A 27,826-nucleotide genomic window follows, 5' to 3' on the forward strand; every position below is an offset into this window, starting at 1 on the left:
CTTGGCCTGCAGGCAGATGGGACTCCATCCCCCGACCCCCTTCTCAGCCAGCAGGTGCCCTCCCTTGTGAGGCTCATCCCCCCCTCTGCTGCTCAGCTTACACTTCCAGTCACTCCATGCTTGCATCCACCCTGGGAGGTACTTTGGGTAGCGCTGTCCTCCCCACTGCTGGAGGGAATACTGAGCTGGGCCACCCTGTGAGCCAGTACTCAGGATGGCACAGGGGCAGGGGAGGGGGCGTCGTGGAACAGATTTCTAATGCCAAAGCCAGTTTCTCTTCTCCTGCTCCATCCACCTTCAGAGTCCAATAAACAAGCCTGTGAGCAGACTCACAGTCCCTTCTGAATTACCCCAGCCACGTACAGCCGCTTAACATCCTGTCTGTGTGCCTGGCTGGTGGGCTCCCGTGGGCTCCCAAGATGTGGTTCCCACATCATGGGACCCGGGCCAGCCCATGACCTGAGGGGCTCCAGTGTGGCTCCCGCAGGCCCGGAAACATCCCCTGCCCTGTGCCAGAGCTTTCCGTCATTGGCTATGGGTGCTGGGGCCCCTGTGGGTGTGTGTGGCTGGGAACTTTCTGTTTTCAATGAGGGGAAAATAACCTGGCCGCACTGGAGAACCCTACCCCAGCCTCAGGGCTGCTACCCCTTCCAGCTGCTCCTTGGGGTGGACTGGCCAGGCTAGAGCACGGGGCGTGGTGTGGGGCGTGCAGGTTCTCCTCACTCCCCCTGCCTGCTGCAGACCAGGTGGGTGGGAGAATGAACAGCTCTCATATTTAGCGGGAAGATTTATGGTGCTGCTGGAGAAGGCCTGGCCTGGCCCCGTGCAGTCCGGAACGGCCCTTGAGGCGGGGACAATAAATCCAGCCCATTATTTTTTACGAGCCTCCCACCCCATAAACAACTCCTTTGGCGGGTGAACCCAGCTTCACGCCCTTCTCCTGGCCTGGCCTCCAGCCAGCCCTGGCCAGGCACTGGAACCCCAGCACTGACGGCACGGCGTCGGCGGAGGGCATTCTCCCCTGCTGCAGTCCCTCGGGCCTCCCCGAGGGGACAGTGCAGGGCAGACGGTGAGCACCACATGGAGAGGTAGCTGGCCCTGGCCCTGGCTCCCTGTTCAGCCACAAGCCCTGTGGCCTCAGTTTCTTTTCTGTAAAGTGGGACAAACATGAGTATTCATTAAAGAATTTTTTATGAGGACAGCTGTGGACACCCTGTACCCCTGATGGCATGCATCGACCTGAGCTCGGTAGCATCATCCACTGTCACCGGCCATCACTGCGTGCCAAGTACTGGGCCCATACTTTGCCGCGGGCAGTCAGATCCTGAGAACAGTCCTGTGCCATGCAGCTCTTACTGTCCTCGCTTTGCAGGGGAGAAAATGGACACTGAGCAGCAAAGACATCTGTCCATAGTGAGTAAGGGGCACAGTCAAGATTTGAACCCAGGTCCAGCTGACTCCTAAGACCAAAGGTACTGCCAAGAACAAACAGGTGGAAGGTGGGGGCAGGGGTGGCAGCCCAGAGCCCCTTGTGGCACAGGGGCCCCACCTCTCCACTCCCCGCCTGGGGCCAGGCTTCACCCTAATGCTGAGTTATGCAGCGGCTGGCTCCGGAGTCTCCCTGTCCCACTTGGCCTTCTGATGGTGGCTGGAGCCACGGTTCCATCCGCCCCCCGACGCATCATTCCCCACTCAGGACCTGCGCGTGGCTCCTCTCCATGTTGCGCACGCTGTGAAGCAGCCACCAGGAACCCTTATCTCTTCTGCACCAGAACCTCTGCCTGCTCCGCCTTCCGAGCCTTCCACATCCTCCCCGGTCCCCCCGCCCACCTGCCTTCTGTTCTCCCTGGAATCAGGGAGCCCTGTTACGTACGCCCTCTACCCAGGATGGGCCTTGACTGTTATTTCTTCCACCTCAGATGCCATTCCCCATCCCCTCACTTCCTAGAGAACTCTTCATCATCCTTCAAAATCCAGTCCACTTTCACTCCTCTACGAAGCCGTCTCTGACTCTTGGCAAGTGCATCTTCCTCTCGGTTTGTGCCAGAAGATTCCGAGGGGTTCAGCCCTGCCTCTCAGGGCACCAGTGTGCAAGCTTCTCAAAAGGACACAGATGTGGTTCTTACCTGGTGCACAGGGCAGGAAGCAGAGGAGACGTGTTGCCGAGTGGCAGTGGGACGGGATAGGATCCATCTCACGATGGAGATACGTGTCTGATTGTGTGCGGCATTGGTGTCACAGAGCGCTTCCGGGTCCCTCGTGTGAGCAGCATGCAGAGCACCCGGCGAGGACTTGCCCAGGGCGTGGGGCTTGGCGGCGGTCGGCCTGGCTCCCCAGCCGCGTTCAGCTCGCCATCGGCCGAGGCTTCTGCAGCAGGATAGCCCCAGCTTGCCAGCTGTTCAGACTCCCCGCTGCCGTCTCCATGCCTCTTCCAGAGCTGAGTCCTCTTCGGGGCACCTTTCCTCCCCGCTGCCCCAGCGCTATCTTCCTGTTGCCAGGGCCCCCATCACAGCGGCGGAGCCCGCATGCATCCGCGTGTGCGTTTATCTAGCAAAGCCACGGCCGGGCCGTGTGCTCCAGTCAGAACACAGAGTGTGCGCAGGCTCCCACGGGTTAGCATACCTGCCATTGCTGTGAGCTCGTGGGAAAGGGAGAAGCACTCAGCCTTTTATGGAGTTCCTCCTGTGTCCCGAGCCCTTCATACCCTTGACTTGTCAGAGGACACTTGGCAGTGACAGCTGCTGCCACAGGGCACGAAGGAGGGAACGGAGATGCGGGGAGGGCAGCAGCGCTGCGAGCCAGTCAGAGCCTGACCGTCTACGGCTCCTGAGGCCCTGCTCTGCCCCACTGCACCGTGGCGGGCACCATGGCGGGCAGTGGGGGAGAGGCACCAGCTGTGGTGCTAGGGAGCTGCTCACGTCCTTGGAGGATCTCCTGCTAGCGTATCCCCTGCCTTCTTACTGGCTTCCTCTCCCAGGTGCTCAAGGACCTCTATGGGAACACTCTCAAGGCTGGCATGTTGGCCCTTCCTGCACCTATGCTCCCTCCTCCATCTAGTCACCTCTCAGGAGGACAGACGATTTGTTTCCTGGGCCTGGCCAGGCCATGGTCTGGAGCCCGCATGAGCTGACTGTCCCCCCTCCCTTGGCTTCCTTGAGGGTCCCCTTAGAGGGAGGGATATGGTTGCTGGATAACACAGAGAACACCATTTATATTGGATTTCAGATAGTGAATACTTTTTTAGGGTAAGTATGACCCATGCAACATTTGGGACATACTTATACTTGGAAGTATTCGTTGTTTATCTGAAATCCAGATTTAACCAGGAACCTGATGTGTTTCTGTGGCACATATACAAGTCTGGCAGCCCTGGGAGGGGAAAGCGGCCTCCAGCCTCCCCAGCCTGAGTGGTGTGAAAAGTCGGCAGGTCCCAGAGCTCTGGGCCTCTGAGAGGCTTGGCTGTGCTCGTGGTGACGCCTAGTGGTCAGTGGGGGAACTTCAGGGGGCCGTACCCGGGGACAGGGGTAGCTGGGAGGTGACTCAGGGGCCAGGTGCTGCAGAGTCAGCCTGTGGCGGGCAGGGAGACCAGCCTCCTTCCTGAGCACCTAAGTCCCGAGGAACTTCACAGAGCAGGAAGCTGCGCAAGTTCCAGGGCCACACACTTTGGAATAGGCCAGAATGAGAGGTGTGAGGCAGAGCTGGGAAGCCAGGCCCACCCCACAGTGATGCCATCTTCCCGTGGGACTCTGCAGCTCTGCGCATGTTTGCCCACGCACATCTGCACAGACAGCCACATGGTCCTCGCGGCCGTTAGATGGGCTGCCTCCCATCTCACAAACACAGCTTTCCAGGGGTCCCAGTGTCAGGATTGGTCAAGGCCCCGGCGGTGGGGAGCTGAAATGAAGGCTGATATCACCTGGAATGCCAGGAGCCAGCCACGGTCTCAGCAGTCCACTCAGCCGTCTGTCCATGTCCGCAGAGCCTGCCACCCAGTGAGCAGCTGTGGCAATGAACTTGGTGTCAGCTGTGGGTAGGCAGCCTGCTGGCCTTGCTCTTGGCTTGCACACAGACCCTCACACAGGTGGCGCTTTGCAAGGCTTCTAGAATGCCTGAGTGCCTCACAGGCTGGTTGATAGCCCCAAGCGCCAGTGCCTCGTGAGCTGCCTCCTGATGTGGCAAAAAGAATGCTGAACTTGAGAGCTGGGGCGTTGGGAACCCCAGGAGATTGAGAGTGGAAAGGTTCTGTGCGGCTCCCATGCTGACTGCTGTGTGAGCCACGGCAGGTCACTGTCCCAGAGGCTTCAGCCTCTTCAGCGGAAAACGAGAGCCTTTGTCTAGATGGTCTCCATGGCCCCTTCCAATGCTAGCTTTCCAGAAAACCAGTCCGTTCTGCCTGTTCACTTGCATGTAATTCCAAGCAGGCCAGCTTCATTTTGGAGCCGTGCTCCTTGTTTATCAGCAGCGCGCTTTGAACCCACCACCCTGCAAGTGCACATGGAACAGCAACGACGAGCTGGGCTGCTGTCAGCCCCCGGGAGGACAGCGCCAGTGAAAAGCATGGGCAAGAAGCAGGCCAGTCCCGTGGAAAGGCCTGGTATAAAGGAGACCCGACCTAAATATTTGTAGAAAGAGACAGCAAGTAGGCAAGTGAGCAGATGAACATGGAAGGTGCTAGGAGTCCAATCACAGGAGGGTTGGACTTTCATGGCTGGACCAGAGAAGGAGGCCAGCTCAGAAGGCCCAGTCCTATTGGGGCTCTGGTGGGGGGCCGCTGAGCCTGAATGAAGGGTGGCAGTAGGAGGGCAGAGGGTCCTGCCTGGGAGTGTGGCGGTGGGGTAGCAGTGAGGGAAGCTCAGGCTCACAAAGGCAGGGAGACTCGGGCAAGGAGGAAGAGGGGAGCAAAGTCCCCCGAGGGCCTCTGAGGCAGCCCAGGGGATCCCAGGGAGCAGTAGGTAGGCTGTGGCCTGCTGGCGAGTGGCCAAAGCGCCTCCAGTCTGTGCTCCACCACACAGGTGGGAGATCTCTCTCTGAGCCTCAGCATCGTCACTTGTCAGGTGGGCCTGCTGACAGGACCTGGTGCTCGGAGCCATGAGAGATGGTCATTTAGGGACGCATGCGAGGAGCCTGGCATGGGGCCTGGCCCTGAGAAGCTCAGGGTAAATGGAAGCCCACAGTCTTTAGTACCCCCACTCCCCAGCTAGGGCTGCCCCTAGGGATGCGGCCTGCAGCAGGCCGGACTCCTGATCAGCCGGAGGTCTGGTCTGGGGCAGCCAGCTGCTGGCGCCTCGGCCAGGCCTGGCATTGCCCAGGACGGTGTAATTTCGGGGGCGGAAGGTGGGAGGGAGAGCCCTGTGTCCTCACTCAAGCCCAGGCCTTGTAATGAGAGGCTCCCAGAGCATCATCCAGGCACAGATATTGTTGGAGTGTAATTAGGGGATCAAGGCAGATCCGGGCAGGCGGGTGGTGCAGGATCAGAGTTGGCACCGTCCCTGTAGGCCGCAGCCAGGTCTGGGCCTGCAGACAGATGCACTCTGTTGCCTGAACATTGGCCCCTGTTCTTTTTTTTTTTTTTTTCAAAGATTTTATTTATTTGTTCGACAGAGATAGAGACAGCCAGCGAGAGAGGGAACACAAGCAGGGGAAGTGGGAGAGGAAGAAGCAGGCTCATAGCGGAGGAGCCTGATGTGGGGCTCGATCCCGTAACGCCGGGATCACGCCCTGAGCCGAAGGCAGACGCTTAACCGCTGTGCCACCCAGGCGCCCCTTGGTCCCCTGTTCTGATGCAGAATCAAAAGCCCAGAGTGGCCAAGCCCAGGCCCCTTACCGGCACAGAACATTTCTCTAACCTTCAGTCCGGGCGAGGCCCTGTGCAGAGCACCGGGGTAAAGAGGTGACTCGGGTTCGGGCCCTGCCTCCTCCAGGAGCCCCTAGTCTGGTGAGGGAAGCCTAGCAGACCTAGCAGTTACAGTTAGTGTGGTGGGCGCTCTGAGAGAGGGTAGTGTGAGGGCTTTGGAGGCCCAGGCCAATCCCCTAACGCAGCCTAGGGACTGGGAAGGAAACAAGGAAGGCTTCCGAAAAGAGGTGACATCCAAACACCATCTCAAGTAACTGTAGTCAGAGCTGCCATTCAAAGGAGGAGGGAGTGTGTCCCAGGTAAGAAGAGCTACCTTCCTAAGAAGGGAGGGCAGGATGTGCTGGCTGACAGTGTCCCTGTTACCTAGGGCCATGGCAGGTCACGTGGGCTCGGGAGGCCCTTAACTGCCATACTGAGAACTCTCAGCCTAATCCTATGAGCGCTGGGTTTGGGGTGGGGGAGACATCGAAGAGTTTTTAGCAGCGGGAAGACATAGTTAGATCTATGCTCTAGAAAGTTCCCTTTGCAGCTGGTGAAGGGCAGGTCTTTGAGTCAGATAGAACAGGTTCAAGTTTTGCCTCTGTCACGTCCTACTTAAGTGACCATGAACAAATTGCTTAACCTCTCTGAACTCTGTAAAATGAGGGTAAAACTACTTGCCTCACAGGGTGACATTGTAAAGACTTCTAGTCTTGTCTTTGTATGCCAGGCCTGGGTCTGGGCCTTTCGGAGTCGGGAATGAACAGGGTGTGCTCTGGCCCTCAGCGAGCTCAGGCAAGGGGTCTGGGGAGCACGGAGATTGGAGGGAGGGTTGGGGTGAGAAATCAGCTTTGTGGAGCAGCTGGCATTTGAGATGTCTTGGAGAGACAGGACGTGGACATGTGGACACAGGCAGGGAGGACAGGAGCTGGGTCATTCCAGTGCCCCAGATCACCGTGGGGAAGAATTAAGGAACAGAAGGGGACGAGCATGGGCTTCCCTGCCCCTCCCCTCAACATGACTCTCCATGGCCGCCTGAAAGTGTCCTGGGAACACAGGTTCCATGAAACCCAGATTCCCCCATCCCACTCTGTGTCCCTTGGGCAAGTCACCAAGCCTTTCTTCACCCTGTTCTCCTCACTGCAAAGTGAGGATAACAGTGTTGACTCTGAAGAGTGCCCGTGAGGCTTACAGGAGATTATTCCTGTGAAGCGCTTAGTATACAGTAAGTGCTCAATAACAGTAGCTGTGGTTGACATCAGCCCACAGCGAGTTCCTGGCTGGCCCCCTAGATCCAGCCTCTCCCCTGACCTCACCTTAGCTGTAAGCTCTCTCTGCCTCAGTGCCTTCCTGATAAGAGGGAGAACACCACGGTGTGTGAGACAGCTTGGCACATAGGCCGTGGCTGTCGCTGTGATCCCTCCAGCAGGCCTGTCTCTGCCACTGCTCCCGTGCCTCTCCCCTGTGGCAGGACCTTTCCCTGTTTGCTTCATCCCCCTTCAAAGCATGTGGGAGCCCATGTTTGTTTTTGCCTGCCTCGCTTGGACAGCTTGCCAAGTCTGGGCTGGGGAAGGCAGCAGCCTCTTCCTGCCGCCCCCAAGGCTCCAGCCTCTTTCTGGGCTCCATAATTTTCTATTGATGAGGTTGAAGGGGAGGAAAATCCCTTCCTGCTGAGGTGGGGGGAAGGGCGGAGCAGGGTAAGTGTTCTTTTCTCCCTGCTCTGCCGTTCCCAGCTTGCCTTCCTTTCCCGTGTGTTTAAGGGACATGGATGCGGAAAATGATGTTATTGATGAAGTCACCATAGCAACGACCCTTGGGAGGCACACATTCCAGCTTTGTTATCCTGGGCAGGGGTGAGGAGAAAGGGCCAGCTCCTAAGTACAAACAGATTGGGCCCGCCTCCCCCGGCCCTGCTTTAGATGCATCCGTGAACTTTGCTTTGCCAGAGACACGAGGTGCACACTGGTTTGGGGCGGGCTGATTCTGCCATCGTTTCCCTCTGTGCACACTCTCATGGAGTCGCCAAAAATGATAGAAGGCCTTTGGGGAAAATGGGCCCTGGTGGGGAAGGGCAGCCGGGCCCTGTCCCAGGGCCCAGAGTAGTCAAGAATCGAGGGAGGGGCCCATCGCGAGGAAGCACTGGACACTGGAGAGCAGATGGCCCGGCCGGGGCCCCTGGCCCTGCTTCTCAGGCATGGTGTGGCCCTGGCTGGTCTTTCCCACTGGGATCCTGCCTCCGTTTGCTTGCCTGTGAAATGGACATGGTGATACTGGCTTCTCAGGCTTGCGATGAGGGTTTAATTGATGAAAGTGTGGTCAGAGGCCAAGTCCCTACATCATGTGTTCTGGAAAACTCAGAGAAAGGGGCTCTTAATTGCATCCCAAATCCAGCTTCCTCCCTTCCCCACAGCCACTGCCCTCCTTCCAGGCTTCTTTGTCCCTTTCAGGGTGATGGCAGCAGCCTCCCACGTGCTTCAGGCCTGCAGCCTTGCCCCTGCAGCTTGCCTCGCATGCAGCATCCAGAGATCTTTCTGCCACATAAGCGCACCCCTGCCCTATTTACGACCTTCCTGCGACTCCCCTGGCCCAGGGTGCGATCTCTAGAGCTCTTACCTGTGCCCTTAGCCTCACTGGCCCCGAGAAGGGGAGGACAGCTTGAGTGAGCACCTGGGAAGCAGGGCCTATGACGACCAACTGTTATGCCAATGGAAACTAAGGCTCAGAGGGAAGCAATTGTCCAAGGTCACGCAGCAGGTGGCAGAGTCTGAAGTTGGACCCAGTGTCACGGCGGTGCGGCATCTGTCTCCTCACTGCCCCCTGCCCCATTCTGGGCACAAGGAGACACCCGGTCCCAGTTTGCAGAACGTAATTGGATTTGGATGGGTTAGATCAAATTAGATTCGACCTGGCCAGCAGCCTGGCCTGACTGGCACCAGGCCCCCGAAGACCAGGATTTCTGGAAACGACTCTGAAATTCGATCATATTTCCCCTCTAGACAAAGAAGTAAACAGGGCTTCCTGCTGAACTTGGCACTGCATGGTTACTCCCTACATCAGGACGGGGAGCGAGGGCAAGGGAGGCTGCGCTTGGCCCAGGGACAGCCATCTTGTTCGAACCCCAAGAGCAGACGTGGTACAAGGCAGGAGCTATGGGAGGACAGAGTTTGCGCCAGGGCCCTTCAGTTCTGCAGGCTCCCAGAAACCCACTCGGTGCCCAGCCCTGGGCTTGGCCCGTGCTCTGAAGGAGACTGAGCGCTGGCATCAGTGGAGACACTGTGATAGCCAGAGCTGGCCAGAGCGGTCCGGCCCCCTCAGCGGAGCTGGGATGTGGCAGAAGCAGAGCAGTAGAGCAAAGGACCCTGAGGCCCTTCCAGGGTGGGGCCCGGGACCGGTCCCCTGGAGCAGAAGTGCTTGGTATCCAGCGCCTCACGTGCCTCGGGGTTCACCTGTTCAAATTCACACACCCTTGGCAGTAGCTGTGCCAGTCTTACTACCTGTTAGCTCACTGCCCACAGTGCCCTCCTGGGAGAGGGCAGAGGGAGTGCCATCTCCTCCCTCGCTGGGGCTGAGGCACAGGAAGCCACACCAGGCTCCAGCTGGCCGAGCTAGTGCCCCATCCCCTGCCCAGGCCTCAGTTCCTGAGCCACCACGAGCTCATCTGTAAGGGGAGAGACTACTGTGGGTCATCCTAGGTTGGGGTTATGTTAAGGGAGAGGCAGGGGGCTGTCCCACAAGTGATTGCAGGGCTTCTCAGAGCCTTTAATGTGTGCTGTGGGGTTCCTGAGGGGCTCTTTCATAGAACATGCCATGGAGCGCTCTTACAGTTCTCTGTGAGGTGCTCTGAGGCCGGACAACCTTCGTCTCTCTCCTCTTCTTCCTCCCTCCTTCTCTCCCACCGTTGCTCTCCTTGTATTTCTTTCAGCCCCTGTGCTGAGCATTGAGGACACAGACAAGGATAAAGAGGTCCCTTTAAGTTGCCCACGAGGGCAGGGGAGGGTGGCTTAGCAAGATCTGCATGTAGCATCAGGCTGAATGAGGCAGGAACCCGCCCTGTGCCACACACATTACATAGTTCTCTCGCTTGAGTTTCACAGCAACCCCTGGAGGTAAAGGTTATGACAGCCCATTTCCCAGCTAAGAAAACAGAGACCCGGAGAAGAAGGTGTCCGACCAGAGACTAAGTCAGGTAGAGTGCAGGTGGGTTCCGGCCCCAGCCCCTCTTGGGAGTGGCACACCCTTCCTCCGTGTGCCTTGATGGTGGTGAGCACACAGGCAGGCCACGCTGTGGGCCTGGGAGCCGGCCTTTCCCTCTGGAGGCTCTGCATTCCCGCTCTCAGTAAGATCGGCTGGGCATCTGCCGTGCCGCCAGGGGACACAGCACGGACAGGACACTGTCCCTGCCTGTGAAGCTCTCTGGCTCCTAGGAGAGGTGTCGGCAGGTAGGCGAGCACAGGGACATACAGAGCGGCCCCTGCCTCCCACCCCTTCTGCATTTTGCCAGTTGGCAGGAAGAGACAGAGAGCCAGGAGACTGGCCTGCGGCCTCAGACCTTGAGCTACCCTGGAAGAATAAAGGCATTGGGGGGGGGGGGGTTGGTGCGGGGGGTCCGGAGAAAGCGCTTTGAGGAGGGGGCTCCGCTCAGCACCGCCTGGAGGCATCGGCCTCACAGGCTGGCCCTCCATCCCGCGGCTCCACGGAGAGCCCACGACCTTGCTGAGCAGTCATGGTGGGTGTGGGCCAGGCCTGCCCGACGCCACTGTGGGGCCCCAGCCGGTGGGAGGGCCCGCAAGGCTGCCGAGGGAGAACAGGATGCAGAGGACAGGCAGGTGAAGGGGGGGAGGGCCAGGCCGCTCCAGGGATCCTCACACTGTTCCCAAAGGCTGAAGGGGTGACACAGGCGAAGTCGAGGCTTTGTGTTGGCCTGATGGCTCTGTCTGTGAGTGGAGGCGCCACCCTCCTGCTCAGCGGCGACTGGTGCGAGGTCAGAGGAGCCAGCAGTTACATGCTTCATCGAGGGGCTGCCCAGAGAGCTTCATGGAGGAGGAAGCATCTGAACCGGCCTTGAATTTTAATAGGTTCTTAATCCTGAAGACAATTAATAGTAGCAGGCACCACTTACCACCCTAACTCTGTGCCCTGTTCCCAGTTCTGTTCACCCCAGGACGTGCTTGCTGCCATTCAGACTTCTGGGTCCCACAAGTGTAGCACGGTGACCTCAGGGTGGGAGAGTGTGGCTGGGAGCCCAGCAGCCTGGGTTAGAGTCCCGCCGTATGATCTGAGACAGACATGTCCCATCTTGGGGCCTCATTTTCCCCATCTGCAAGATGGATTGGGAAGACAGACTGCAAGGATCCACCCAGCCCTGACCATCTGTGTTCTGCCAGCCATGACACTCATGGCTGTGTGTGGCCTGCAGAAGCCAGGGTGCCCCGGAGTGAAGGGGAAGGTAATGTAGCTCCTGTGTCTATAACCGGTGAGGAGCTGAATTACCAGCACAGAGCAAACCATATTCCCCATTTAATTTCTACTATAGTAAACATCAGTAGGGATAGCATGTCAACACCTAAACAGAAACTCTTCAGGCTCCTCTGTAATTGTCAGAAATGTAAAGAGGTCCCAAAGCCCTTTCCGCTGATGACCCAGCGCTGGCCCGTCCCTGGGCTGGAGGAAGAGGGCCCTGTGCCCCGGATCCTGGGTGAGAGCCTCACAAGGTCTTTAGGTAGAAGGCGGGGGGCCTCGCCCACCTCTCCCACGGTTGCTGAGACCACTGAAGTGGACACACTCGAGGCCTGGGGCCCACCCTTCCTGCTCCGGGTTCCATTGCTTGCTTCCACATGGACTTGGACTGAAACACTGGATTACCGCCCCCCCCCCAATTATCCTTTTCCAGCAAAACAACAACATCTTGACTCATTATTAAAATCTATCTTCTCAGAAAGAAAGATTGCCTGATGGCAAGTCCACGGTGTGGGAGAAAGCTGAGTGACTTCTAAAGCCTTAAACTCTGTTTAGCATCCAAAGTTCAGGGCCACTTCAGCTCCCCAGTGACAAATTTATGGTTAGTGATGATTAGCAGGGCTTCTCGTAAGTTGTGTTTCTTTGGCTGGGAATGGAAATTCAATCTCCCTTTCTTCATCCCATTTAAGCCTGAGCTTTAAACAGGGGCCCTTGGGCTCTTAGGAGCCAGCTTAGGGAGAAAGCACGGATCTGTTTGAGTGGCATCGATCGCCTGGGCCAGCCACAGGACAGCCCTCGGAGAGTAACATGGAGCGGTGGTGTGGGGGTGACATGGGGCACAGTCAGGAAGCCCCGTGGAACTGGTGGAGTTTGAGACAAGCCCAGGATTTTGTCTGTGGAAGACCGGAGAGGCAAGGGCGTGGATGGGCACTCCCAGGGGGTGTTCAGTAGGCAGTGTGGAATCACAGGCCCGTGGAGCACAAGTAGTCAGTGGCAAGACACAAAGCTGGGAAGAGGCCAGAACAACTCTTCGAACATTTGTGGGCACCAGGGAGCCAGAAAGACCACTTAAGCGGGAGTGAAGGGTGATGCCGAACTCAGCCCAGCATTAATATAGCTACTGATGATGGTCCGGGAGGCCGCCTGGTAGCCACCACCCACTGGCTGACCCCTCAGGGCAGCCAGTCTCTCAGAAGACCTGACGAGAGGCTGCATATGTCTCAGTGGCCCAGGAGATCCCCCCTTAACCGAAAGCCTGCTCCGAGGAGGGGCTGCCCGGCCTAACCAAGGTCCCCACGAGAAGGTGCGTCTTCTCTAGATTTGTAGAAGGCACCAGCCTTCTGAAGTCAGTGCCCCCATAGAAAGATCTAGTGTCAGAATACCTACCCTGTCTTGTCTGTGAGGCAGAGGTAATCATTCGCACTTTACCGAAGAACCAATTTTCTCCGAGATGCACAACTAGTAAGGAGGCCAGACTCCTACCCCCAGCTCTCTGGCTTTACAGTGACCTAAGAGAGCCATACTTTCTGTGTGAGGCTGGCTCTTGGTGGTTCTAGAGGGCCCGTGGTGCACCTCTTCCCCGCTGCACCTTCAGGGATTTCTCCTGGGAGCCTGGCGTCAGGCGTGGTGGAGCACGGACACCACAGAAACAGGCAGATGCTGTCCATCAGCCCCCACCCCATGCCCCGTCCCCACCCCCCACCATCATTCCGCTGCCCAGCAGCCCACTGTGTGTCCCACAGTGCACTGCAAGGTGTGCATGGGTAACGTTGTGGAATTCGGTGAGAGGAGGGGGCGTCTGTCCCCATGAACTGGAAGCTGCCTGGCAGGAGCCCTGGCACTGAGGTGCTTCGTTTGGTTGGCTGTTGTGTAGGTGGTCCCACTCTGCATCAGTCCAGCAGTGTGATCTGAGGAAGTGAGAAAATCCAGGTGAGAGCAGAGGTCAGTGTGCCCAGCACAATGCAGGTTTCCCTCAGTGCCATTTCTTTGTTTCATTTCAATTTAGACTTTTCAAAAAATCTTTGTTGTAGCTGCTGGGATGTGTGTGTGTTTAAGTGTATGCCAGATCTCGGTTGCCCCACACCCATGCTCACAGTGGACAGGGTCAAGACGGAGCTGGTCCTGGCCCACAGGTGAGCCACCTTGGGGAAAGGAGGCCACCCGTGGGTCCCCGTCTGTAGCTTCCTCCCCTCTGTCCAGGGCTGGCTCCTCTCAGGCCAGACATGGAAGTAAGGTCTCAGGGCCCCGTGTGGGCAGACAGCGGCTCTTCCTTTCATCTGCCTTTAGCCTCTTGATGGACTTGTGACCTACAACCTCTCACTTGACCCCTGATGACCTCATAAATTCTGGAAACTCCTCACAAATCACCAGGAAGATAAACATCAACTGGGGTCATCTGAAGGGGGTCTGAACCACTCCAGGCAGTCAGAGAGGGGAGAGCAAGTCTCCTGGCGTGGGGGGGGGGGGCGTCCCAGAAACTACGGATGACTGAGGAGAGAGGCACACGGCCCGCCCAGGGGACCTCATTGTCCCCATCATGCCAGAGCCCTCAGAGCACATTTGGGTGTAAACCTCACTGTGCACTGACTGAAGGCCAAGCCTCTGGGGACTCGATAGATGTGATCCATGGTCCCTGCCCTGGAAACCCAGGGCAGCCCAGCTCTGCACTCCACAAGGCCTCTGGGGCAGGAGCAGGACAGAGGTTTACAGTCTGAGGCACTGGTCCAAGTCCTGGTGGTGCCTCTTAGTGCCCCATGGGCCTTTGGGCAGGTGTCTTAACCCTGGTGTCCCCACCTCTGAAGGGCATATTGCCTTTATAGGGGCAAGGGACCCTAGAACATGCCCAAAACATTGCTGCTGCTGCTAGGGTTTGGCGCTACAGTAGAGTCTCGGGGAGCCTGGGAGGAGAGGAGACAGGGAAGAGCCGGCCTCGTGAGGGACGGGGCTTCTGAGCCCAGTCTGGAGGACAAGCTGGAAGGGCGTGCTAAGCCAGGGCAAAGTGGGCAGGGCTCCGGATAAAACGGCCCACTGCAGCTAGAGGGTGGGGACCCCAGCAGGCAGTGGGGCAGCCCAGCCGTGGAACCCTGGGGCAGCCTCCATCCAGCAAGGAGGGCTGCTTCTGGCTTCCCTTTTAGACGAGGCTTCGCAGAAACGGGTACCCCAGGTTGGTAAACGTTTTCCTTTAAAAGGAAACCTGCCAACCAGCAGGAATCTTGGGCTAAGATTTTGGAAGTGGGGACACGTGTGCTCCTGGACCTGGAACAAGCTCCATGGGGTGCAGGGGCGTGTGGGGGGAGCTGGAGGCCAGCAGCAGGTCGTGCAGGGCTCTGCATTTGGGAGTGAGAGTTCCACGGGTCCTGGGAGCACCGCAGTGACCAGGGACAGAAAGAGAGCCCCTCTGGCAGCTGGGGGGAGGGGGTGTATAGTTCCGGGCATGGCTGTGGGCTGCTGAGGACGAGCCCTGAGGTCCAACAGACCAGCACGGCAGCCTCTGACTTGTGCAGGGACGCAGTGAGAGGTGGCTGTGCAGGATGGACAGTGCCCACTAGGGCACGTTTGCTTCGGCTATTGCCCACCCACCCCGTCCCCTGACCCGTCAGCGCTCCCCTCCAGGCCCAGCCTGAAACCAAAGTCTCTGCCTGTCTCAGTGGGCCCGTGCCATTCCTGTGCAGACAGAAAGGTGACGCCTGCCGCCCCCACCTGCTTTAGTAAGGAAACTGTCTAAAGCCCTGAGCTGTACTGGGTTCTGTGATCTGACCTGGGGCAGGGGTGCTTCTTCCATGGGTCCCCTGGAGTCCTTCACAGCGCTGTTCTCAGAGTGAGGCCTGGCTCTAGACCTGGGCACTGTGTCCTTGGTTTCTCCCCGAGAGCTCCCCACGTGTACGGCTATGCGTACACCCCGGTGTGTGTGGGTGGTGCGCATGCTAATGGCCCAGGAACACTGCATTTGACGGTGATGTTTTATGGGCTGCCTCTCTTCAGCCTGAAATGTTCTCTCTCTTCCCTCCCCTCGGTTCCCTACCTTTCTCTCGTCTGTCTCTTCCCAGAGGGTATGAACTGCATGAACAAAGACCACGGCTGTGCCCACATCTGCCGGGAGACGCCCAAAGGTGGGGTGGCCTGTGACTGCAGGCCCGGCTTTGACCTTGCCCAAAACCAGAAGGACTGCACACGTAGGTAGATGGAGGCAGATGGGTCAGACATCCCCACGCGTCTCCTGCCATTGCTTTATGGGGGGCGGAGGAGGGGGGTCTGTCCAGTCTGCTGGATGTTGCCCAGGGAGGGCTCTCAGCCCCTACGGGTGGGGAGAAGGGCAAGGTCCCTGAAGAAGCCTGGGGAGGCATGAGGGACGGGGGCTGTGAACTCCAGACATGGCGTTATCCCCACCTGGCATACCACCACCAACAGCCCCAGAGCAGGACCCTGCTCAGTAGCCCTGCAGTGCTTACTGTAACGCCAACCCCAGAGACCCATAGGCCCTGAGCCTGAGCTCTGCAGTGGGTATGGAGGGCTGTGGCACAGAGGCCTACAAGCTCAGACTTCTTGGTGGAGCAGGGCAGCCCTTGGTAAAACAGTGTGGTAGAAAGAAGGAGAGGAGCTTGGTTGAGGGGTGGGGCGGGGAGTCCCAGCCCAGACTGTGCCGACCCTATTTCCGGGATCAAAGATCAGAACTTTGCAGTCTGCCCCTGCAGGGCCCACCGTAAAGGGTGATGGTCTGTGTGAGCTGGGCTGAATGAGGCCTCTGGCCAAAGGTGCCATCCAGGACCAGCCTGGAGGTCAGTTTGCAGAGCTCAGGTGTTAGGCAGCCTCTTAGTGTGGTCACCCAGCTCCCCAGGAGGAGTGGGAGCCAGCAAACAAGGTCGGACCGGGGCTGCACACACTCATGAGTCCTCAAGAGCTATAGACCCAGCTCCCAGCAGCTACATGGGGGACGGGTGGGGGGCGGCCTCTGCTCACTGGGCAGCTGGCCTATCTGTACTGGTGCCACGTTGGCTCGTGCGTACGAAGATCTGAGGGAGACCAGTATGAGCCCTGCCCACATCTGGCCAGAGACAAGGACTCCATTCCAGGCTGCTTTCTGATGCAGGGAAATGGTGTGGAGGAGTCCGAACCCAACTCCCAGTAGAGAAAGCAGCCCCGATCTCGCCCCTGAAACGGAAGACTGAGCTGCCCAGCTCTCACAAAGAAAATGGCCTTGCTTTCCATCCTTCATTCTGTGGAGAAGAGACAGCTGGCCCTAGATGGCTCACAGTCCTTCGTCTTTGATTGCCTCAGTTGTCATCAGCTTCCTCTGGGCGCCTGCCACACCTTTCCCAACCCGTGCTCTCCTCAGTCACCAAGGTCTTGGGGACCCACATGCAGTAGACACAGCCCCTGTCTCCACGGAGCTCATGCTCCAGCCCCCACTCATGATCCATCCACTCCTCAAAGTGAAGATTCTTCCTTCTGGCCAGCTATGTTCTGAGATATGGGCAGCCTTCCTTTCTGTTCCTGGGTTTTCCCATGGGATCACACAGATAAGCATGCATGCGGTCACCACGGGCAAGTGCCCAGCTCCAGCCCCAGGATGCCAGCCAAGCCTTCCCGTGCTCTACATCAGATGATTCCTTTAGCTTCAGAGAACCCTGCTGCCACCTGGCACCCTGCAGAACAGAAAGTGAGGAACTCCAGCTTTCCCAGCCCTCCGGACAACAGCCAAGGACAAGCATGTGTGGAGCAGGCAGGCTCGCTGACAGGCTCAGCCACAAGTAAAGAGTGTTTCTTCACTCAGCAAGACCGACCAAGCCCTGAGCTGGGTGCTGGGGAGACAGCTGCAGGCCACAGGCAGTGGCGGGACTGACTGACCCACGTGGGATGAGCACTGCAAGGGGACTGTTTGCTCAGAGAACATCTCCCAAGGGGCCAACCTGATCTGAGAAGTCAGGGACAAGGTGGTGAAGCCCCACCACCACCCCTGACAGAGAAGAGCTAAGCCCTTGCCCCGAATGTTTGCTGGTGAAAGAAAGAGCAGCCCCATCCTCTCTGCTCTGTGGCTGGGAATCGCCGAGCTGTGTGGAGAATCTGATACCATCCCCGGGGCCAAGGAGTGGGTGAGCGCACAGCAGCCCCCCTGTGAAGGTCCTGCAAGATAGCCGTCACTTCAGTCAGCTTTGGTTCCTGCTGTGCAGTCAACATGCAGAGTTTGTGTGACGTTAGCTCTGAGGCTCTCCCTATAGTCCTGGAGGCCAGTGGAGGTCTAGGAAATTCTAGATCTGGATTTGGGTTGGGGGCTGAGGCCTGACCTAGCCAGCCTCTGTGGACCAGCAGGACCACAGGGCCTCTGCATCAAAAGTCCAGGACCCACTCCAGGGCCGAGGAGGTTTTCTCCGTCCTTTCTCGGTCGTCCCAGAGCTCAGGGCGCCAGTACTATTATCATGTACAAGCTGTAGCTCTCTAGGTGCTCAGGAGCTCAGCCCTCGGGGTCCATAAGATGCACAAACCCCTGTGGGGGGTGTGGGACCTTAAGCACGGCCCTCCCTCGGGTTGCCTCAGACAGTCCTTAGAGTCACGGGACAGGGCCCATTGCCGGGAGCCCAGAGTTTGGAGAGAACTGTCTGCAGTGTTCTCACAGCCTCCTCACCACTCCACCCCTGCCCAGTCTGAAGTAGGACTTTTCTCAGTCTGGAAAGGCACGTGATGTCCAGGCCAACGCAGGGCTGTGCCTGGGCTCTGCCCTCACCTGAGATCCCTGCCAGTCTATGCCCTTGGCTTCCCTGGGGCTCTTCCTAGGCAGAGACAAGCTGTTTCAGAGATGAGAGAATGTGACTGCAGGCCGCCGGGCTCCCCGGGAAAACTGGGAGAAGAGATGCTCCTCTGGAGAAAGGGTCAGAGGCCTTCGTGCTTCCTGAAGCGGTTCTGCAGGTCCTTGACAGGTCGTCCCGGAAGTTGGGCCCCTCCTGCTGATGTGACATTAGCTCCATGTGGAAGAGGCAGCCCGCTAGAGCCTCTCTCTGGTTGCGAGGACAGCCTCTGGGACACTGAGTAGGACCACTCTCTTCATGTCCTCCTCAGCTGGCTGGGAGACGGCATGTGTCCAGGCTGACGGGGCCGCCACCATCACTCAGGATGGAGGCCCCGGAGGCCGTGTGCTGTGCTCCTGGTGAGAGCGCTACCTGGGAGAGGCAGCTGCGGGACTCAGTTCTGGAATGCTTGGGATCCGTCTCCAGGAGCTGCCATCCCATGGCTTCCGTCTGGCCCCAGTCCTGCTCATGGGTCAACCTGACAGAACAACATTAATCCCAACTGCCAATTGGGGATTTTTAGCTTGGTTGGTCTGAGATTTATTTTTGCATATTTGATCATCTTTAGGGTTGTCTTGCTAGCTGAGTAAAGCAGGGGCTGCAAGAACCCCTCCCATAGAGATCTGGGATCTCCTTTAGCAATACCTCTCACCCTAAAATGTGGTAACAAGCAGTTTTCTTTTAAATAAGCTTGAATTTATCATTTTTCCTACTTCAGACTGGCTCCTTTTTGCTCAGCCCCCTTTCAGCCAACCCAGGTTGCTGATGCTGTGAAACATTTTAAGATTCTGGGCTGAAGGGCGCCAGCTCCCCCACGCCATAGACACTGCAAACTATGTAACGTGTTTAAATAAAAGGTTATTTTCCAAAGTGCACGTGAGATGACATTAATTTGCATATGTTCCGTCTATTTGGACATTGCCTTGGGAGGCTCCGGGCTCTGAGGGGATAGAGGTTGAGATGGCTGCTGGGACTGGGCAGACTAGACTTCTACAGGGACACCCTTCCACACCCCCAAGACCCGGGCAGAGGAGAGCAAGCGACACAAGAACTGAATGAGTGTCCCCCTCAGCATGGGCCCGCCGCCACCCTCCCCCACCTTGTAGAGGATGCCAGACATTTGTCCCATCAAGGCAGGCAGATTCTAAGTGTCTCTGGGACCTAGGGAGGATAAAATGATCTATCCCTTCCCTTTTTTCATCTGACACCACGTGAGTCTGTCAGCTGGTGCCACCTCTGTTTGAAGCCCACACGACCCAAGTCCATTCTCGTCTCACCCCAGTTCCCATCTAGGGAGGGAGCCATTCCCTCCGAGACCCTGGAGGGGCTGACGTCCAGGAAAATGTGCACCTATTCACTGGTTATCTTATGCTGTCACTTTGCTCCCCATCCTTTAAGAGAAACAACCAACACCGATGAACTAATCATCTTTGTTATCATTCCTTTTATACACACGTATGTACACTTTGGGCCTAACTAGTAACCTGTAACTATGGAAACGGAGGCTGCCAGCACAGCTGTGAGGACACGGACACAGGCCCCATGTGTGGCTGCCACCAGAAGTACGCCCTCCACTCAGACGGTCGGACGTGCATCGGTAAGTACGCTCCTCTGCCAGGCGCTGGCACCCTCGCGCCACCCTGCCTCCCCCCAGGGTGCACCTTGTGGCCCTGAGGTTGGCCAGCACCCCGGCACCGCCCCACCGTGTCCCGGTTTCCAAGAAGGAAGCTTAAGGGAACAAGAAAAGGAGCATCCCACGGTACTGATGGGGCTGGCAGACATCCCCACAGGAAGCCTTCTGTAGAGACTTATCCAGGGCCATCCAGCCACCCAGGACCAAGCACCTCTGCTTAGTGTCATGGGTTTTCTACGGGTCCTCATCCTCAACATGGGGGTGGTTTGCAGGGGGTGCCTAAGGAGGGCAGCTTCTGTTTTTAAAGCACAGGGGTTTCTTCCCCTGATTTGGGAACACATGGCACATCCATTTAACCTGCATATCAGCCCCATTAGCAACATGAGCTGACTGCCAGTCTGGAAAACCAAGAGGTTTTCTCAGAAAGTGGCTTTGTCTTCATTGTCTACACCAGGGGAGACTGGATGGAAGAATCCCAAGGGGCTCTGGGTGTTCTTAACTGCTTTCCACTCCTGAGCTAACGGGGTTCTCACCGGACTTCTTCTCCCAGCTAGAGTTCCTTCTTTTCACTGATGCCCCTTCTGTCACCTCACCTGTGTCATGGAGTCTCAATTTGAGTTTTGTCACCTCCTTCCTCCTGGTCCTTATTTGCAGGAAGAAGCTAGAATATTTGTGGTTACCTCATGCCATAATCAGTAGTAGCTTCTTTCCCCACTCAAAAATAACAGCATATCTTTGAACTGAGAAAAAGAAGAATTTCAAAGTTGGTACCCATCCAACTTTGTTCATGCTCTGCTTTCTCTCTCTTCCATGTCGGCCAACTTCAGAAGCCCAAAGTCAGTGACCACATTTATTCTTTTTAATGGGGGGCCCCATCTCTTATTACCGACTCTGAAGATACTTCTGGAGGGACTTTCAAGTAACAAAAAAAGGGTGGCAAGCAAGCAAAGCTGGGAAGCCAGAGTTTGCTGTCTCATTCTGTCCCTGTGACTGCTCCCTCGTACTTCAGGGAGCCGGGCGGGGGCACCAGGGCCTGGGCAGGCCACCAGCGTCTCACCCTAGTCCCGGCTATTGTCCCGGGAGCTGCTGCCTGCGTGGTTCTCCCTTTCCTCTATGTGGTCGCCTCTCAGACAGCCGTTTCGGTTTCATTTTATCTCATTCCTCCTGCTTTTCTGGTGATGGTCCCTGATTGCCTGTCTTGTCTGATAACTGACGTTCATTAATTATTTTCAGAGCCAAAAGCCAAACCAAACCAAACAACCAAAAAAAATTTTTTTTTCAAAGCAAAACCTGGTCTCAGACCAGTGTCTCTATTGCAGCCTGATCCCATCTAGAACCTCCTCTCCCACCTCTCTCCCTGTCTCAACTGTCATGCCGGCGGCCTCCCAGGCCCACCGGCCCCTTCCTGTCTCGTCTGCTGGGTCTCCCTCGCTGTTTGTGTCTGCAGTGCGGCCGCTGCTGCCGGCCACGGGACCAGTGCGCACAGCTGCCGGCCAGACACGCCCAGCCTCGTCTAACACATCTTGTCTTTGTCCACCTGACTCGTCCTTTCTCATTTTTTTATCTTTCAGTGTCTGCTGCATGTGAAGGTCCCTGCTTGGATCTACTTTCTAATGGAACTTCCCTCACCCTCTCCTCCTCTCCCCTCCCCTTAGAAACCCTCTTCCAGACCCAGTTCCTGGGCCATTGCCCTCTGCTGGCCAGGAGAACCTTCCTTCTGCCTCTGCTCACTGCTGCTCAGGTTCCCCGTCAGAGAGGGAGCTAATGTCTCCGCACGTCCCCTGAGCAGAGGGCTGCCAAACAGCTAACCTCACGTGCTCGTCCACGGGCAGCATCTTGGCCAAGCATCTTGCCCAGCGGCCAGAATGCTCCCTGGCCGCCCGCCCGCCTCTCCGCACGCTCCTAAAATGACTGACCCCTCTGTGCAGCCCCTCGTCAAGCACTTGAATGTCTCGCTCTAGTCCTCTATAGACAAGCAGGCAACCAGCGCTGCCCAAATTGAGCCCCTGTTTTTTTCTGTCTGTTTGACTGGATCCATTGTTGTGTGTTTGTTCCTCCGTTATGTTTTGTTCTTAACTTTGCATGAGTGTTTGACACACTTTCCTGCCCTTGACACAGGGCATCTGCTGTCCAGGCACAGCCATCACCGGACCTCATGGCCCTGTACCTTTGTCCTGTGCCTTGTCCTGTGCCTGCCTCCCCAGCCAGATCGGGGGGCGTCTGCAATCACTTACGCCTCCCTACGCGCTGGGGTGGTGTGTGTGCTTGCGCGCGTGTGCCGCAGCTGGGTCTGTCACTCTGACCTCAGCCGCGCCTCTGTCTGTCCGCAGCTGGGCCCTGCATCCCACCTGTGCCCTTGTGTGGTCGTCTCCCGCTCTGCACCCCCACCCCTGCTGCCTCCTGCCCCGAACACGCCACCTTGGAGGCTCCCGGGGTTCGCCCCTCGGCGCGGACGCCCGGCCCGGCATGCTGTGTTGGCTGTGTGTGCGCCACGCCGAGAGGCTGACTGTCTTGGGCCGCGGGAAGTGGGCTGTCATTAACCACCGGCTCCGTGTTTGTCCCTTACTTGTGTTTTAGAGAAGGATGAGGCTGCAATTGAGCGCTCTCAGTTCAATGCCACGTCAGTAGCTGATGTGGACAAGCGGGTGAAACGGCGGCTCCTCATGGGTAACACTTTTCTTCCACTTCCTTTGTTGTGCTCGCGCCTTTGTCCGCGTGTGTGCGCATGCGCGTGCTGCTGTGTCGGGCTGTGCGTGCGTGCCGGCGCGCGGGTGTGCGTGTGTGCGTGCGTGTGTGCGTGCCGGCACATGGGGTGTGCATGGGGGGGCTGTCTGTGCAGCGTGCCGCGTGTGAGTGGGGGGAGGGCTCCGCTCCAGGTGGGAAGTGACTTTTTCCCTGTTAAAGTTTATAGCTTCCATCAAACACGTGTATCTGTGTTTAGCGAAGGTCCCAGAGCCAGCGTCTGGTGGCCTCTGCGGGTGAGCCTTTTGCTCTGAACCCCTCTACCTGCAATACGTGCGCAGGATGAATGAGCAAGGCAACGCGGAGGCCCAGAAGTGAAGGGGGGTGGGGGTGTTGGCGTAGAACAGGGATTCAGGCAGCACGGCCCTTCTCCGTCTCCTTGCAAAGGAGAGAAGCCACATCCAGGGTGAAAAAAAAACCCAGCTAGGTTTGGGACTTGCTTTGTAGTTGGAAAATGTGCTACCCATAGAGGAGGGTACTCTTAAGGCCATCTGGCAGGCCCAAGGTAAAAGCAAGGTTTACTCAGCCCCTTCTGGCCCCATGGCTCCCGCCTCAGTGAATGACCCAGCCCGAGGTGGGTGTAAGTGGGCAGCCTTGGCCCACTGTTCCCTGGTCCCACTTCAGGCACCCACTTGCCTTGGAGCAGGGTGCAGGGGCAGGTGTGATGTCCGCTATACTCCAGACACTGGCCTGGGCTGAATCCGGATTCTAGGGAGGCTTGCCCGGAAATCCCTGGTGTTGCTCAGGGTGGCTTGGGAGGCCTGCGGGTGTGGCTGACCCTGGGCAGGGTGAGGAAAGGGAAGGATGGGGAGATGGCTGCTCTCCCATCGAGCTCAGTTCATAGAACCACAGGGCAAGTCTGCCCCTTAGTTCTACGGTTCCGTGCTTGCTGGCCCTGGATGGTGCCAGCTGCCCAGGCCTCTGAAACACAGCTGTAGGGTGCCTTGGGATTGTCACAACCTTTGTGGCATTCTGATAGGTTATACCAGCCTTGGGAGCTGTGGGGCCAGGTGGTACATTTCCCATGTCCTAGAGGAGGAAACTGAGGCTCACTGGGGTGTCCTGGCTTGCCCATGGTCACATACTACCCTGCACAGCTGAGCTTAGCCCTAAGGTCATGGCTGTGTGGGCCGTCCTAAGCATTAGGGTCACAGCGTTAAGTCAGAGCCGCGGGGTCCCAGAGAGGTCACCTACTTTTGTGCTTCTCAGATGGACCTCAAAGGAGTCCAGGCACCTAGGGAAAAGGGAAACGTAAGTGGGATTGCAGGAAGAATATGGCCTTTTATGTTGGGGATTAGGCTTGACGCCTGTCTCTGTGGTGGGGCTTTGAGGAGCAAAGAAGATCTGGGATGGCTGGTGGTGCTCTGTGCAGCCTGAAGTCCATGCTGGGCAGAACAGGCATAGCCCTGTTTCTCAAACAAGAACACTAAGGTTCAGAGAGTCTGGAAGATTCATCTCTGGTCACATGAGCAGATGGGACAAGGTTTGTCCAGAAGTCCCCTCTCCACAAGTTCTTGGGACAGGGCTGTCATGTTGACTTGGGCTGTCTGGACTGGCCTGGGAAGGGCTGGAAATGGCCAGGGGGTGGGCTTGAAGGCCCCAGCAAGCATGCATGCCCACTACCATCCAGGAAGGTATGAGTCAGAAAGGTGGCTGGAGGTAGGTGGTGGGAACCTAAGAGCTGCTGGTGCTCTGAGGCCACACTGAGGCCCCTCAGCCTCACTTACTGGGAGAGGTGAGTACTGCTGCCCAAGACCGGTGCTCCAGAGCAGGGCAGGAGCAGGAACTGGACGACCCCTAGAGGCCCTGTACCCCTCCCAGCAGGAGGGTGATGGCAGAAGAGGGCTGAGCTGAACTGGCATAAAGCAAGTGGATGGCGAGGTGGAGAGAAGAGCTGTGGACTTGCTTTTTCTAATTAGAGTCCGTGGGTAATAGCCTGGAGCAGGGTCAGGGAGGTGAGAAGGGACAAACTGAGAGTACAGCTACTCTCGCCCCGGGTTTGAGAGGCAGAGTTGGGGGAGCAGATTGGGGGACTTGGAAGGGACCAAGGAAAAGGATGATGGTTGGCCTGCCCTAAATTCCCACCTCTCTGATTATAGAAATCTCATGCATCCCTTTAGAGCCCACTCTGCCTCACAGGCATAAAAAAACCTGTCCCTCCTGTGGTCTGTCTACAACACTTATAGCACGGGATGAGGCCCCACGCCCAGAGCTAAGCAACCATCCTCAGGGGCTTCCATAAAGGCATCACCCAGAGCACTGGTGACCCCCTTCTCGACAGCTCACAATGCTTAGCACCTGTCTTCTCTGAGAACAGCCCATGTGGTACAGACTTGGGATCCCATTGGACTTCAAGCTCTAACTAGTAGCCTTTGGTGAGGATGGCTGCTCCCAGGCTGTATTAATAGAGGCAAGGTATGGTGAATGAAGGAGGTGATTCCCCATTGTGCCCTATGCTGGTCAGAGCACAATGGGGGCATGACGTTCGGAGCCCAGCCCTGCATGGAGAGAGCAGCCTGGACGGTGTGGGGAACCAGAGTTGGGTCAGCATCTGTGGCCTGTGGAAGGGGACACAGGCAGTTGATCCCAGTGGATCCTGTGGCTGGTGGGCCACATGAGCCCTCCTTTAGGCCCTTGGAGGGGATGGGGTAGGACTGGCAGAGGGGGAAGCATCTAATTCTGTGGCCCAGGAGAGGAGCAGATGAGGAAGGCAAAACCCTGAGGATTTTGACAGCAAGGTCAAATCCTGGGCCACCCAGCTCCAGAGTCTGTGCCCCCGTCGACTGCTGCACTGGCCAGCTCCTCGTGAGAGGGCAGAGACAAGCGACTACTGAGGGAGGGCAGGGCTCGGATGCCCTAGAACAGTCTACTATGAGCAGTGCCCATTAGGGTAGTCACAGTACAGGGTTCTGCCAGAGCAGGGCATGTGTGCTGCAGTCACCGAGTGGCTGAGATGTCCTGGCAGGTGTCTTCCATCCCTGAGATGCTGGTTATCTCCTGTGCCAACAGGGCTTGTTTTTAGGGCGGGTAGGATAAGACCGAGTGAGTGCAGGGCGGCGCTTGCCAGCCCCGTGAGGCCCCATGAGCACACGCCATCCTCGTCGCTCCCCACAGTGACCACGTCAGTGACACACTGGTCCTGCAGGCCCAGGGTGACACTCCCTGTTCTGTGGCACAGAGAGGGTGGTGGTCTGTAGCAGAGCAGCGGGGGCCATTCAGGGCTAAGTGGCCCTGCCCCAACCTTGGGGGTCTCAGCTGCACCCAGCAATTGCCATTTATAATAACCGCAGGCACTGAGCACAGGCTAAGAACAGGGGCTTAAAGAAGCTCAAAATATGTAACAATTTTCAATTTACATTAAAATCAGTTAAAATATTTGGATTTGAGGGTTAGGGTGGTAAATTTCAAGGGTCTGGCCAATTTATTTGTGCAAAACCCCTGAGTACCCAGCTAAGTTTACCACAGGCCCCTGGGTCCCCACTCATAGCAGGACTGATGAGACATTGCGGGTCGTTCTTGTCAGCCCAAGCGTTCAGTCAGTCCCTTTCCCACAGTGTGCGTGGGATGGATGCTGTGTTAGCTTCCTGTCGCTGCTAGCAGGGTACCACAATCTTCGTGCCTTAAAACCGCAGAAATGCACTATCTTCTGTAGGTCCGAAGTTGGACTTGGGACTCACTGGGCTAAAATCAAGGTGTCAGCAAAGGCTGCATTTTTTCTGGAAGCTTCTAGAACCACCCATAGTCCTTGGTTTGGGACCTCTTCCTGTCTTCAAAGCCAGCAGCATTGCATCTCTCTGACCCTGCTTCCATTAGGCTCTCTTTCTCTGACCTCCCTCCTCTACTTTTAAGGAATCTTGTGACCACATTGCGCCTATCCAGATGATCCAGGACAAGCTCCCATCTCAAGGGTCTTAATTTAATCACATCTGCCAAGTCCCTTTTGCCATGTAGGGTCATGGGGGACTAAGATAAGAACATTTTAGGGGGCTGTTATTCTCTTGAGAACAGATGGTTCAAACTTGGTCTGGGAGGAACCTCCCAGGGGGCTGCTGTGAGCTCCAGAGGCAGAGCCCACATCCAACCTCTTCACTGGCTTGTCCCCATCCACCAGTCTCCAGGCACAGGCCTCCCCGCCCCTGCCTCTGCAGGCACCCCCAGAGTGGGTGCCCACCGCTTCCTCAGGCAGCCCCAGTGCATGTCAGCCCGCTCATTCTGGAGGACTCTTCCTCCTCACAATGCAGTTTAGGCCTCTTGACAGTCTGCAAGGGGACTTCCAGTCAGCCCTCTCCAGTGAGCCTTCCACAGCCCTGTGAGGCAGCTGTCCCCACCTTACAGAGGAAAGTGAGGCCCTGAGAAGGGGACAGGTACACCCCACGCCATACAATCAGTGAGCGCTGGTCTGCGCCAGGGTCCAAGGTCTGTGGACTCCCAAGCCCAGGGCCCTGAGTCAGAAGCTGAGCAGCCTGAGGTGCATCTGCCCTCCCAACTGGAATCTGCCCTCACAGCCTGCCCACTTTGGGGTCCCCCTGAGCCCAGGGGAACCAGGTGCTCCAGGTCCGGTGAGCACAGCAATAGTTAGCCTGGAACCCAGCTTCTCTGGGCCATGCTCTGTCCCAGCCTTCACTCACCTCCCAGCCACCCTGAGGGTTGGCGCTAAAGCAATTCCCGTTTTACAAATGAGGACACAGAGGCCCAAAAAGGTACTAGGAACCCCCCCCCCCATTCCCACAGTCGGCACCTGCCCATCTCCCAACACCTCCACCTGTGAGCCAGGCTTCCCTTCCTGAGTTGGCATGATACCATAACACTTTGACCTATTGGGGCTTCCAGGGGGTGGTATGAAAGTGTGGAAGGGGCTGGCACACAGGGGAGCCACTGAGAGAGCTCCAGGAATGGAGCCAAGGGGCTGGAGACCTGGAAGGCGGGGAGGACCTGGGAAAGCAGGGCAGTTGTGGTCATGGCTGACATTTGGGGGGTGCAGACTTAGCCCCGTGCTTTCCCCAGCCTCATTTAAGCATACAATCACCCTGAGAGGTCCAGCTGATGCCACACACACTCACTCTCCTTCTCCCCGGCTCCCCGCTCCTCTGTCCCCCCAGGGGCTGCCCACCTGCCAGCTCTTCTCTACAGCCACCATCTCCAGGGTCCCTGGACCTCTCCTGATTTCCCCCAACCTCCCAGGCCACCCCCCCTCAACCCTGGTTCCAGACCTGCACATCAGTCCCTTCCCAGAAGTCTCCTCCTAGAAGCCCTGCACGTGCAGCTCCCCACCTTGATAGGCCATGCCCCCCACAACTCTTCACCCAGGTGCGATCCAACACATTCTACCTGCCAAAGGCTTGTCCACACCTAACTGGACTTTCCTTGCCACCCCATCCCCGC

General features: G+C 57.3%; 1 protein-coding gene across 3 annotated transcripts in view; it reads left to right on the forward strand.

Annotated features, from left to right (window-relative positions):
• The window catches only part of SCUBE1 (signal peptide, CUB domain and EGF like domain containing 1), a 137,191-nt gene that overhangs the window by 61,650 nt on the left and 47,715 nt on the right, over positions 1 to 27,826 (forward strand). For 2 of the 3 annotated variants that reach the window (XM_087868638.1, XM_087868639.1), the window contains 3 exons: positions 15,337 to 15,462; positions 19,550 to 19,666; positions 22,280 to 22,369. In XM_087868638.1, coding sequence (XP_087724764.1) covers positions 15,337 to 15,462; positions 19,550 to 19,666; positions 22,280 to 22,369 — 333 coding nt within the window. The remainder of the gene's footprint in view (positions 1 to 15,336; positions 15,463 to 19,549; positions 19,667 to 22,279; positions 22,370 to 27,826) is intronic. The other variant, XM_045779905.2, reaches the window with a different exon arrangement.

This window comes from Ursus americanus, chromosome 17, assembly GCF_024610735.1.
Source record: "Ursus americanus isolate L20-20 chromosome 17, mUrsAme1.1.p, whole genome shotgun sequence".
Classification (NCBI taxonomy): domain Eukaryota; kingdom Metazoa; phylum Chordata; class Mammalia; order Carnivora; family Ursidae; genus Ursus; species Ursus americanus.